Genomic DNA, 14,823 nt, shown 5'->3' on the forward strand with positions numbered 1-14,823 from the left:
GGGTAGTTGGCGGACCGGACGCAGGGATGACCCGTCATCCATGAGGAGCTGAGATGGGAGGGGTGGATGGGGGTGGAGGGAGTGAAATGGGTGGGAATGGGTACGCGCCTCTGACTTGGCTACATCCCGTATAAGGGGGAAAATGCTCTTGAGATATATATATATATATATATATATATATATATATATATATACATATATGTATATATGAATATATATGTATATATATAATATATATATATATATATGTATATATATATGTATATGTATATATATATATGTATATATATATGTATATTATATATATATATATATATATATCGAAAAAATTTATGACAGTTGTATGCAGGGTTCGAACCCGCTATACTCGGCTATCCGTAAATTACCTGTACGGTGCCCTAGACCACTACACCACAGAGGCTTTAAAATCCTTGAAACCTGGAATCGAACTGATTCCCGAGGGAAGGAAGATCACTTATTACGGCGATCCGAATTCCTGTTTTACTCAAGGACCAGCCCACCAGTGGTATCGGGTAAGGACCAGGACGAACCCCTTTCACGCTTATCGCCATTGTAACTATGAGAGAAATACGCTAATGGCAGCGACATCAAACCGATAATTTTTATGACAGTTGCATGCAGGGTTCGAATCCGCTATACTCGGTTTGATGTCGCTGCCATTAGCGTATTTCTCTCATATATATATATATATGTATATATATATATATATATATATATATATATATATATATATATATATATAACTTAGACCCACTCTCGGAGAAATATAAGCTGAGATACAGAGTAAACCGTATATTTCGACCACTAACTGTGGTCCTCTTGAGCATATACATATATATATATATATATATATATATATATATGTATATGTATATATAAATATGTATATATATAATACTGATGACCCACTTTCGGAGAAGAATAAGCGAAGATATAGAGATCTGTATATTTCGATCACTTACTGTGATCCTCTTCAGCAGATCACAGTAAGTGATCGAAATATACAGATCTCTATATATTCGCTTATTCTTCTCCGAAAGTGGGTCATCAGTATTACTTTACAAATGTGCTACGACATAACTTTGTTGATATAGATATATATATATATATGTGTGTGTGTGTGTGTGTGTGTGTGTGTGTGAGAGAGAGAGAGAGAGAGAGAGAGAGAAAGAGAGAGAGTATGCGTGTGTGTGAGAGTAGTGACATCTCATCTGTAAAGTACAACTTACAGATGCCAGTCGATCTTTCCTACATAGGTTCTCATCTGACGGTGCAGATATTATCGACCAAATTGCTTTCCGGCCATCATCATCATTAATCCCCCTCCCTCTCCCTGGCACCCTCCCCCGTTAGGCCTCTTTCCCTTCTTCCCCCCACCCCCACTCCCAGCGTCCCCCCGACCCCCCCACCCCCGCCCTGACTAATAACCTCCCCAGTAATTTCGTAACTTTTGTTGTAACTAAAACGATTTTTCTACCGAAGGAACTTAACCCTCTGAAATGTTAAGTCCTCTTTTGTGTCTTTATTCTGGCAGACGACATATGACTTTTTCGCCTAAACCCCCCCCTCCCCCTCCCCTTTGCTCTGAATTGTCGTGGATTAAAATTCAAACCCCGTAGATGGCGTTCTTTACATATTTTGTTTTGTCCAGAACCAGACAATTTCATTCAGCTGAGGGGAAAAGGTCCCTCCACCTGCTCGGGGTTCCATTTCCCCTCTTCCTCCCCTTACCCCCCCTCCCCGTCCTCTCCCCTCTCTTCTCCTCTCCCCTCCCCTTCCCTCCTCTCCCCTCCCCTTTCTTCTCGTTCCTTTCACTCCCCTTTTCCCCCCTTACGAAGTATTGACAGCACAAGTTTTAATCAATTAAGGGGGGGGGGGAAGATCCAGTGACACCCCCACGGGTCAGAGTCACGCAGCATTCTCTTGTGTCTGAAGACTAACCTCCGCCCAAAAGAGAATGATGATATTTTTTTTTTAATTCTATTTAATCCCTCTTTTTCTATTCCTCATTCTTTAATCTCTCCTCTACAATACTCTATGACTCCACTTGCTTAAGGATAGAAGCTCTGGTTATCGGTGACGAAATACAATACACACACCTCTATTCCCTTCCTCCTCCTCCTCCTCCTCCCTTCTGACCCACCTCCTTTATTATTCCCCTCTTTTCATCTCCTCTCCATTTCCCCCTTCTTCTCTTTCTCATGCCCTCAGCTTCCCTTCATTCCCCTCCCTTCTCCCCTCTCCCCTCTCCCCTCTCCCCCTCTTCTCATTTCCTCTCCTCTCCTCCCCTGGGGTATTGATTGCATGTTTTAAGTGATCAATATTTTAGGGATTTTAGGGACATCCCTAGGGACTTAGACGCTTGGCATTCCTTTATGATAAACGAAGACTAATCTCAACTCAATAAAGAGCACTGGTCGCTTTTTAACTTCTACCGTCCCTCCTCTCTGCTACTCTCTTTGAAGCTCTCTTTCACCACATATTGTCCCCCAAGAATGGGTATTGATGACAAAATTCTCTTCCTTTCCATCTCCGCACTTCCTCTCCTCTCCTCTCCTCTCCCCTCTCCAACTCCCTTTCTTCCCTCCTCCCCTCCTTTCCCTTCACTAACACTCTCTTCTCATCTCATCTCTTTTCCTCCCTTCCCTTCCCTTCCCTTCCCTTCCTTTCCCTTCTCTTTCTTTTTCATCTCCCCCTTCCCCTCCACTCCTTTTCCCTTCACTTCCCTACGTTCCCTTCTCCATCCCTTCCTTCCCCTTCCTTTTCTTTACCTTTCCTCATCCTACTACCTCCTCTATTCCTCCCTCCCTTTCCATCTCTTTCCTACCTTTCCTTTACTCTCCTGTCTCGTAATCTATCCTTCCCTTTCCCATCTCAACCTTCTCCTCCCTTCCTCTCCTATCTTCTCCATTCCCTTTCCTTCCCTTCCCTTCCATTCCCCTCTCGACCCTTCCCCTCCCTTTTCCCCCCTTTCCATTCTCCTCTTCTCCCTTCTTTATCTCCCTATCTTCTCCTATCCCCTTTCCTTCCCCTTCTTTCTCATCCCCTTCCCCTTCATCACCCTCCTTCCCCTTCTCCTACTCTTCCTTATTCTCCCTCTCCTTCCTCTTTCCCTTTCCTCTCTTCCCCTACCCCCCTTCCCCTTACTCTCCCTTTTCTCCCTTCACCTCTACCCTCCTTCCCCCTCCCACCAGATCCCTCCTCTTCTCAACAATCCTCTTCAGCGACGTCAATAATAATATACAGAATGCATGTCCACTATACGAAACCCATTAACCTTTTACCCCCCCAAGCCCCCCATCCCGGACTATTAGAGTTGGGGGGGGGGAACACAGTCCCTAATGGGAGAATATGCTGGGTTCAACAACCCCTGCTTGCCCCCATCATCGATAGACCCCCCACCCACCCACCCCCAACCTTCCCCCCTCCCCCGTCTCGTCCCCGACCTCCTCCCCCCCCGCTCCACCCCCACCCTAACGAGCTCAATCGATAAGAGACCCCCCTCTCACTCACTTACTCACTCACTCACTCACCCTCTCACGCATCACATTCTTTGCATTCATTTATTCAATTATTCACTCACTAACTTACTCATCACTGACTCGTTTACTTGATACCTTATCTATTCACTTCCTTACTCATTCGTTCACTCGCACACAAACTTAAATTCTTCCCTTACTCATTCACCCATTCCTCACTCATCATACACTCACTCATTCATCCTCACTCCGTGATCCAGAATCCATCCGGAAGGGGATGGGGAGGGGGTCTGCCCGCGGGAACAGCTCGTGGGGGTTCCTCAGAGAGGACATCACGGTCCTGTCGATCTATGACATCACTATTCCTCCTACGATGACGTCATATCTCCTTTACAGATGACGTCAGGGAACCTTTAAGTATCACGTTGGACTGTCAGTCACTGTCCAATGGCAGGCTTCGAGTTGTTTATATGACGTCAGTGTAAGTATGCGTCGGCAGACCTCTCTCTTCCTGTAAATCGATCTTCGAAGAAAGGGAGAAATGATTGGCGTCTCAGGAAGGAACGCAAAGTACCTGTTGGCATTTCGGAAAGCCTCAAATAAGGGCCTGAAAGAATAGGGCCGGTATTCATAAACAGGCTTGAAGTCTGAGGCTCGCCTTAAAAAACAGCGAGGCCTTTCAAACGACTTTTCAATAGATCAATACAACAGCGAGAGTGATGTTCTGCTGAAGTTAGGTTTATTGTTTTGCCAAAGTGTTTTGTGGTGCATTAAATGGAATCACAATGTTTTATGATAAATCTTAAGTCCTGGGAATCTTTATGAACACGACCCCCCACCCCGGTCCTATACGAAGAAACGGGGCATCTATGTTCTTTGAATGTGTTGTAGTGCGAACGCACCAGCTAAGCATTGGGACAAAACTACCGATGCATTGAGTATATCTCTATCAGTTCGTTCGTGAGCGGCCTTGCTGTGTATGTGCTGTGTCTTGCGACACTGCTTCTGACCCAGGGCAATGGACATGATGCAGGGATGACCCGTCATCCAGGAGGTGCCAAGATAAGAGGGAGGGAGGAGGGTGGAGGGGAGTGGAATATATAGGAAGTGGAATGGGTGGGAGTGGTTTTCTTTTTGGCTACCTCCCGTGTAGGGGGAAAAAGCCTTGGTATATGTATGTATGTAGATCGTTTCCGATCTACGCCAAGATGGCTCATCAAATAACCACAGGAACATTATGTACCCAGAGAGCTCAAAACACACTTCTGTTTGAGTCTGAACTAAGACGGAACGTTAAGAGTTCGGTTCATTTTTGTACAATTCATTTCGGCGGTTAAGAAATTCACTCCTGTGTTCCAATCTTGGTGATCATTCGATGAAGCAAGAAAACGTTTTGGTTTCTTCACGGATCTGGATGTGTTTCTCCTCTTGCTTGTTTGCTTCCTCGGACAAAAATTGGCGGAGCTCTCCTTGGGCCTAGAAAATATGGAGATTGTATCTCTCCTTGTTTCCCTTCCTCTTATTCACTTACTCGGGAGAGAACTGTTAGAAATCCTGTTGGATCTGGAGGAGAGTGTTGTATCCATTACTAACTTACTAACCATCACCCACCACGCACGTGATCCACATGCTTGCAACAGAGCGAGACTTCCTCTTGCTTACCTTGCGTTTCCCACAACATGCACCTAACGCAGCACATTTGAAGACAAACAAGATATAGATGCCCAGTGTCACCAGACTAACCTATCATAAATCCTTTTATTATAACTGCCCTAGTATATTAAGCATAAACTAACATATATATATAATATACCAAACAATATCCACCAATTATAGGACTAACCCTCTTACATAGAACAGACCCCATGCAATGAATAACAAGACTAACACCCTTGCTTGAAACCACTAACACTCCTATAAAATGTTTAACACCCATGTCACGTAGCCGGAGCTGGGGTAGGTGAAGAACCTACCGCCAGAGGCTAGGTAGGTCTAGACCCTACCGGCCAGAGGTCAGAGCTATTGTGCCCTAGGTCAAGGCCTGGCACTTATTGTATTTAGCCCAAAGGGCCATTTCCATTTGTAGTTTAACCTGAATCCCTTGTTTTAATAAATATAAGAAAACTCCCGCTTTGGAGTCTATCTCGCCGCATTAAGACCTCCCTACGTAACCATATAACCTATCATAACGGTTACACTGGTGGCGAGCGGTGCTCCCACGCCCTGAATAGAAGCGCCGTCTTACGCCACACAAACCTATTCAACGGTTAAACACAACCTATCTAACGGTTACACTGGTGGCAAGCGGTTCGCCCACAACCTATAATAACGGTTACAGTGTTTCCCCCTCTTGTTCCCCTTCTCGGACGAAAACTGTAGGAGCTCTCCTTATGTCTGAATGAGAGTGTTCCTTCTCACCTCCTTGGACAAGAACTGGAGGTGTTTTATTTTCCTCCGGAAGTGGACAATGAATTGCCGGACCCTTCCGACCCTTGCTACTGAGTTCGAGAGTTCGTGAGCCAGAGAGGACGTCCTTTCTTTGCTGAGCACCTGCAGAACCACCAATATAGGTCAGTCTCGTTGACCTTTCCGATCCGCCCACACAAATCAATCCTCACGGGTCTAGTGCGCGTTTGTGGAGTGACAGATGGCATACAGTGCTAGAAGAGTAGCCTGAGGCACTTTGCTACGTTTCGGCACGGCAATGGCTGAAAATAATTCAAGTCTTGGTTCACACTCAACAACCACTCGAAATCCGCTGCTGAAGACAAGCCTCTCCTAACCTTTTCCACGATTCGCAGGAGCCTTTGCCACGTCATTCACGCGAAGGTCTTCCTCCTTCGCCCTTTTCTCTGATCTCTCTCCTCCACATATACCATCTCATGGTGCCTGGCTCCCAAGGAATTTCATCCATCTGCTTTCTTTCTTCACATCTGTTTGTCCAGCCCATTCCCACTTTTGTTCTTTTATCATCTCTACGATAGGTTCTACTCCCTTCCGTTCTCTTGCGTAGGTACTTATGTAGCTCTCTTCCTGTAGTTTACCAGTGCTCTCTTTGTGAACGATCTCGCTCCGCTTATTCCCTCCAATGATCTTTTCACTATTTTGCGTACTCCTTCTTTTTGTCTTCATTTAATTCGTCAACATCAGGTGTCATTATGGACCATTATTACTGGCAGGCGCGGATCCAGGAATGTTATTGGGGGAGGGGGGGGGGCCGAACCGATATCCGATACTTGAAACACGCCGATATTTTAACCCCTGGCTTGGAGATTGGTCCAGAAACCTAAGTCTGTTTTGCTTGTAATTGTATGTAAAATCATATATAACTCACAAATATAATTCAAATCATAAATTCGCACTAAAAAGTGTTTATCCAAGGAGAATCAATGGTAATGGTAATGGATCATTACCATTGTTCTTCATACTCGTGAGTCTGGTGATCCAGAATTCTCCGAGTTCGAGAACTGGAAGGCTCATGAGGTAATGAATCGAAGTGTAGAGTCGCCGACTAAGGAAGGCACGCTGTTCCTAAACTACAACGCCACAGGTCCGAAGTGAGTTCTCCATACGAGGATAACTACACGTAAAATGAATAAATAAATAAATTAATTAATCATTGAAAGATAAAATAGAAAGATAAGAATGTCAGTTGTTGCGTTCTGCCCATGTTAAAAACGCTTTGGTTCTATTTCATCGAAATTAAGACAGCTTGCAGGTTTGGGAATAGGGGCTGGCCGGGCAACAATGTCAGTTAGTGTCTTTGGTGACTCCAGAATCTGATGAGACAAAGTTGAGATGGTCATAGTTGGAGTGAATTGGACGGATTTAGTTTTAAGGTTTCTGGATGGAGAAGAGAATTGGTGGCAGCGGTGGGGATTCGAACCCACGCCTCCGAAGAGACTGGTGCCTCAAACCAGTCTCTTCGGAGGCGTGGGTTCGAATCCCCACCGCTGCCACCAATACAGCTTACTAGTTAGCAGAGACACACTCTTCTTGTTCTATGACAGAGATCAAAGTACTTAGAAACAAGAACCTTTCATGAATAGATATTATTCTTACTCTTACTTACTCCGCTGGTTCAGTGACCCCTACGGACTCGAGCTACGCAGCATTTTTTTTTATATAACTGGGAACTACTCTCCACCCAAACAAAAATAAAAAATGTGCTGATCACTTTTAATGCCTAATATCCCTCCTTCCTCAGTGGGATGTTGGTTATTGGCAACGAAATATAAGACAATCATGTAGTCATCACTTACAATTTGTGTTCAAAGGAGAATGGTTCCAAATGAATGAGGATTTAACGCTGCCCGAATGTTCTTGTTTGCTCTGTATCTTCTTCCTCTTCTTCTTCTTCCTCTTCTTCTTCTTCTTCTTCTTTTCCAAGAGGATGAGTTTTTTTTTTCCATGTACTGAAGCGATGAAAGTAGACCATCTCTGGCTGCCGCGCCCTACTGTGGAGATGCAGTGTCTCGTTACATTGTCTTTGACCAGAGCGGTGTGGCGGGGAGCAGGGATGGTCCTTCATCCAAGAGGTGTTATGATGGAAAGGGTTTTTTGGATGGTTGTAGGATAGGTGTGGAGTGAGTGCATCGTTTGACGCGGCCAAAGACCCCCTGGGGTGTATATATCATTATATTATTATATCATTATGTTATCATATTATCATATCATTATACTATTATGCCATTAAATCATACTGTTATTATTATCATCATTATCATCATTATTATCATTACCTTTATCATAATTATCATCATTATTATCATTATTGTCATTATTGTTATTGTCATAATTACCATTGTTATTATTGTCATCATTATTATTGTTACTGTTATCATTATTATCATTATTATCCTTAATATCATCGTCCTCATTATTACTATTATCAATTTTAACAATTTACTCCAATCTTTCCCTGGTTTATTCTTCATTGGAGCAGTCTATTTAACCTGGGAATTCAGTGTAGCCAAGAGGTATTATAGCCAAACACAATACCCGCCCCCCACACCGTTTCTCCATACTCTTTGTGCCACAGATGACCAAGCACTCGAAAGTTCACCAGAACCGCGTCTGCCTGGACCATGACGCAGGCGAGATCGATATTTCTCGAACTCGATCTAAGAACACCCAACACCCTCCCCCCTTAATCAGTCCCCATTATCTACCGGGCATTAGGCACACACCCCTATGGACCAGACCCACGCAGCACTATTTTATGCCTAGAAACTTATCATACAAAAAATGCCAATTAATTAGAACTCCTACTAACACTCCTCAAATCGCCTACTCCATAACTCCGGCTAGAAGCGCCGGTTATGGGTGACGAAATATCAAATCCTCCGGGATCGACCTTTTCCTTCCGGTGTTCCTCCACTCAGGAACTCGTGTGAGATCCCCCACCTCCAGAAGCCAACTCCCTCCTCCTCCTCCTCCTCCTCCTCCTCCTCCTCCTCAACTTAAGATTCAAATGTCAAGCACTAGGGGACCCCCAATCGATAGACTGGGCCAGAACTCCTCCTCCTCCTCCTCTTCTCGCTTCCCCACCTCACCCCCATCCACCCACCCTGGCCGTCCTGAAGCTTACGTCACCCCATTCACCCTTCCCTTTCTCTATTGAGTGGTTCGCCATGGTCCCATGAGAGCGTCTGCCACCTGACATTGGTAAAGGAATGCTAATGGTCAAACTCTAAAGGAGGTAGGGTACCTTTGCCCCTCCCTCCCTCCTTTCCCCTCCCTCTCCCTTCCCCTCCCTCCTCCCCCTTCCTCCCTCCCTTCCCCTCCCTCTCCCTTCCCCTCTCTCTCCCTTCCCCTCCCTCTCCCTTCCTCCCACTCTCCCTTCCTTCCCTCCCCCTTCCTCCCCTCCCCTCCTCCCTTCCCCTCCCTCTCCCTTCCTACTCTCCTTTCCCCCCTCTCCCTTCCTCCTCTACCCCTTCCTCCCTCCCTTCCCCTCCCTCCCCCTTCCTCCCTCCCTTCCCCTCCCTCTCCCTCTCCCTTCCTCCCCCTCCCCCTTCCTCCCTCCCTTCCCCTCCCTCTCCCTTCCTCCCCCTCTCCCTTCCTTCCCTCCCCCTTTCTCCCTCCCTTCCTCTCCCTCTCCCTTCCCCCTCCCTCTCTCTTCCCCCCTCCTACCTCCCTCCCTCTCCCTTCCTCCGCCTCTCCCTTCCTCCCCTCCCTCTTCCACCCCCTTCTCCTCCCTTCCTCCTCCCCCTTCCTCCCCTCACCTCCTCCCCCATTCCTCCCCCCTCTTCCTCCTACCTGCTCACTCTTCCCCATTCATCTTTGGCTCCTTCTCATATTCCAAATTCCCTAAAACCCATATTTACCCCCATTTTCCTACATGAACACGAGCCCTAGCTGCCGGCGGTGACTGCCACTTGCTCTGGCTGTCTTAATACACAGGGCACAGGTGACGGCTTCGGCCATAGCTAAGCGTCTCCTAGCGTAACCTTCTCACCTTTAACCCTTTACACAGAATTCTGTTAATGAAAGATATAGATATATAAATAAATAAATAAATAAATAAACAAATAAATAGATAATTAGATAAATTAATAGATAGATAAATAGATTAATATCTATATGAATAAACAAATACATGAATTAAAAATAAATGAATGAATGAATAAGATAAATAAATAGATATATAAATAACTGAAATTAAAAGAAAATCAGCTTCCAGTCGTACTTTCTATTCTAGTACATTCTTAAGATGCTTCTGTTCCCCAGAATTGAAGATTCCTGAATTTCAGAAATGGCGCTAAATCTCCTGAAGTACCAGGACTCTGTTCACTCTAACTTAGCAGAAACTTCCTCCACCATATCGTCACCCTCGTAAAGAATTGCCTAAGTCATTTTCCGTCAATTTTTTTTTTTTTTTTTTTTTTTTTTTTTTTCCTAAATAAATTTTCCATCGCTCCTTGTGGTACAATCCCCAAGGTTTTATTTAGTGTCTGAGTAGGTTAAAACTACGTTAGGAGGAACATTACGTACATTTATAAAATGGAAAAACTATTTTTTTTTTCCAATTTCCTGATAAGTTGGACAACCCACAGCTCGCTCTCGCTTCCTAACATTCTATCTAATGGGTTGTGTGTTTTCGCCATAGTTGTGCGATGTAACGGCTGTCCTCTTACAAAACACCCGCCAACTTAAGATAAATAACTAAAGAAAACCCTCCAGTTGCGAAGCAAAACAGAACATAACATATAAGACGCAGAGCGCTTTCGTATATTACATCTTAAGTGCAAAAAGTATTTTTTGCACTGAAGATGTAATATGCAAATGCGCTCTGCTTCGTTATTTTCTTTTTCCAAGTGGTCTACTTTGCAACATATAAGACATAAGGATGAAGGAGACTGCAAAAGACCATAAGGCCTACACAAGTACTTTCTGGTATGGGAAGAATTACCCAAGACAGGAGCGCCATGGAACTGAATGAAATAGCCTGGAGGCAGACAGAATACAAGGACAGAATACAAGGCGCCATTTTTCCTCTTATCCCGGCTGGCGCCAAGCGATTCTCTTCATCTCTGCGGCACCCCTTGGGCAAGGAAAAAAGCCTCGATTCTGACCCCTCTTGCGTCATTATCGCGTCATTCTTACGCCGTTCTTGCGTCATTCCTACGTCATTCTTACGTCATCCTTCCACCATTCTTGCATCCTTATGTCATCCTTGCGTCATTCTTGCATCCTTACGTCATCCGTGCGTAATTTTTCCATCATTACGTCATCCTTATGTCATCCTTGCGTCTTTCTTGGATCCTTACGTCATTACCACGTCATCCTTGCGTTATTCTTGCATCCTTACGTCATTCTCACGTCATCCTTACGTCATTCTCACGTCATCCTTGCGTCATTCTTGCATCCTTACGTCATCCTCACGTCATTCTCAACTCATACTTGCGTCATTCTTGCATCCTTACGTCATTCTCACGTTATCCCTGCGTTATTTTGCATCCTTACGTCATCCTTGCGTCATTTTGCATCCTTACGTCATCCTTGCATCTTTACGTCATTCTTACGTCATCCTTGTATCTTTACGTCATTCTTACGTCATCCTTGCATCTTTACGTCATTCTTACGTCATCCTTGCATCTTTACGTCATTCTTACGTCATCCTTGCACCTTTACGTCATTCTTACGTCATTCTTTTCCTCCCCCTTCAGGTGCTGGAGATGGTAAACCTCCGGGACGGTGACAGGACGATCTCCCTCCCGTCCCTGAACGTCGAGCACAACTACAACCAAATCCTCTCCGAGCTCGTCCTCAAACTGTGATCCTCGAAGGAGAAGGACTTGGGCGACGTCCCCCTTCTGCCCACAGCGTCGCCATTCCCTCGCTAAAGAATTCGGCAGCAGCGAGGAAGAACTTCGTGATAATATGTAGTAGAGATGTGGGCCTCAAATGAATGATCTCAAGCCCCTTCATATTCTCTCTCTCATCTCATCTCTCTCTCTCTCTCTCTCTCTCTCTCTCTCTCTCTCTCTCTCTCTCTCTCTCTCTCTCTCTCTCTCTCTCTCTCTCTCTCTCTCTCTCTTTTCTAGTTACGCAGTGACGCACTTTACAGATTTTGTTCTGACTAGCCCCGGGTGACTTCTCAGTCGAGAATCGATATCAAGCTCAGTCCGGCACCAGGCAGCTCCTCACAGATCTGTGGATTGCGTCACTGAATTGAAGGGGTTCCCCCTAATCACAAAAAAAAATAAAGATAAATAAAATAGATAGAAAAAAAAAAAAACTCCCTTGACACATCGTGCCAAGGCGGACCGTGTCGCGCCCTGCCCAGAGGCGATGCCCTTCTTCGGATGAGGAGTTCTGTCCACGTGACACTGAGACCTCACTCAGAGGGCAAGGGTCCATCAAAAGAAGAACCGACCCGAGATGGGTCGTACACAAGTACAACCATAGACTGAGTAGCTTTTGTATCGAAGAGCCCTAAATTACCATTTAAGATACGTATCTTTAGGCACCTCATTATGTGGCTATATATATATATATATATATATATATATATATATATATATGTATATATATATATATATATATATATATATATATATATATATGTATATATATATATATATATTATATATATATATATATATATATATATATATATATATACAGTATATGTGTGTGTACACGTACAGTTACTCTTAAAATAAGATTGCCGGCCCTTGTAAATTAATTATATGTTACGTTTAGACGTACTAATGTAATTTTTATGAAAATAATGTTTATTGGAGTTGTATCAACTGCTTAGCAATAAGAGCTATATTTCTATCTTATACAGGGAAGAGAAACAGGACTTTAAGTGGTGACTGTACATATACATACACACATACATATACATATATATGTATATATATATATGTATATATATATATATATATATATATATATATATATATATATACGTTGGTGCACATATGCATATGTAAATGCTTAGCCAAGCACCTGGTCAGCAATAATGTAGTCCATATTGCACATCTCATCTGCCACCTGCCGCAGGGAGGCCGGGAACCCTCCTGCCCTCCTGCCGCAGAGGGCTCGCTCACCCTCTTTTCCTCCTCGCGTTCGATGCTGACCCTCGGACAAACGGTAGATATATTCTCGCAGTATGGACGCAGCGCGTGATTGATAGACCAAGTAGAGACTTGAGTACAAAGATGTTTTATATTCCATTTCGTCCTTTTTTTGTCCGCTCTTTCTCTTCTTCTCCCTCCCACTTCTCCATTCCCTCCCACATGTCCTCCCAAGTCGCCGTCCAAGCGCTGTTGTCCGTCCATTACCTGTGATACGAATCAGTTACACTGTGATAACGATCCGTCCTCTCTCCCCCTTCCTCCACCTTCCCATCCACACCCTCCCTTTCTTCTTCTTCTTCTTCTTCTTCCCTCCCCCTTCCCCCTCCTCCTCCTCATCCTATTCCTCGACCTGTCTTCCCTTTCCCTTTCCCTTTCCTTTATCCTCCCCCTTCCCCGAGTCCTTCCCCCAACTTCCCACCCTCTCTCCCTCCCCTTTAATTAACTTCCTGATCACCTCCCCCCTTTATATGACCCCCTACTAGACCTCCCTCCCCCCCCCCACAAAGGGAACCCATCAGTCCTCATAACCCTCCTCCTCCACAGCGTTGCCCTTAGCCCCTGACCAGAGCTCGTTCTCAAGGTTCACACCACATCCCAAAGCAGAAGAACAGCCACAGCAGTGATGGAACAGTGAAGAACAGATGCAATGTTCGCGGAGAACATAACAGCACAGCTTTGTAGAGAGCTTCGTCTGCATGTTGGGGAACATAACACAGCTTAGTGCCGGCTTAACACAGCACAACAGCACAGCGAGAGTAAAGCACTGATTAAGGGGAGGCTTAACACAGCTTTCGGGGAGATAGGTACAGGTTACGTGGGGGGGAGGGGGGCTTAAAACAGCATGGGAGCAGGAACCACGCCATACTAGGGAACTTGACATAGCATGGGTGGTGGGGAAACACAGCTTGCTTGCTGGGGAGGGGGTTAACACAGCACGATGGAGTAGGAACAAGGAGAATACGAAGAAGAAGAAAAGAGAGAGAACAGGAAAGCACGTGTTCATCACCAATGACGTGATAACTCCTCGTGACGTCACTTCACGTCACCTCACGTGACCGGTGTGACGAGTCATGGTGCCACGTGGAACGTGAACCGAAGTGGTCTGAACGTGGAAAAGCTGTTCTTCCGGCCAAGGGCTTGTGGTCGCGGATGCTCCGTGGGCCGAAGAACCTGGAGGAGGAAGCCCAGGAGCTTCTGGCGTGCAGTAGAGATCCCCCGCTCGGTTTCGAGACGGGACGTCGAAGCTCCTCCTCCACATTCCTCCCGTCAGGTTCCCTCTAAGTCAAGCCCCTCCGTCTGTCTTGTACTCGGTTTCTTCGACAGGGTCGTCCTGGTCACATTCCTCCCGTCAAGTTCCTCCGCCGAGGTTCCTCGGCTCATTCCTTTTGTTCTTCTTTTCGTGAACGTCAAACAAACTGGTCTACTTAGGCGAGATGGTCTTGTATCTAGGTTTAATATCGAGTAAGTCTTAATGAAGCTTTTTCATTCAATTTTTGCCTTCTCGGCACCGAAGTCTCCAGGAAGACATCGAAGTGTCACGCCCTTCATTCCGTCCAATAGGTTATAAGCTCTTGTAACCTTCGTCCTGCCTGCCGAAGAGGGAGGAGTCGAAGGGACGAAGTCCTCATCGAAAAGAGGTCGTCCTCGTTATGAGATGGTCTTCGAGAAGAAGCTGTCCTTGAAAAGATCATCCTTGAAAAAGAGGTCATCTTCGAAAAGAGGTCGCTCTCGAG

The 14,823-nt window shown here is 45.2% G+C and overlaps 1 protein-coding gene across 1 annotated transcript in view; it reads left to right on the forward strand.

Annotated features, from left to right (window-relative positions):
• Positions 1-12,466, forward strand: part of LOC143041027 (uncharacterized) — a 119,936-nt gene extending 107,470 nt beyond the window's left edge. Inside the window, exon 5 of the mRNA XM_076212614.1 lies at positions 11,669-12,466. Coding sequence (XP_076068729.1) covers positions 11,669-11,779 — 111 coding nt within the window. The 3' untranslated portion in view covers positions 11,780-12,466. The remainder of the gene's footprint in view (positions 1-11,668) is intronic.
• The last annotated feature ends 2,357 nt before the right edge of the window (positions 12,467-14,823 follow it).

This window comes from Oratosquilla oratoria, chromosome 30, assembly GCF_046742065.1.
Source record: "Oratosquilla oratoria isolate Oo_2021 chromosome 30, ASM4674206v1, whole genome shotgun sequence".
Classification (NCBI taxonomy): Eukaryota; Metazoa; Arthropoda; class Malacostraca; order Stomatopoda; family Squillidae; genus Oratosquilla; species Oratosquilla oratoria.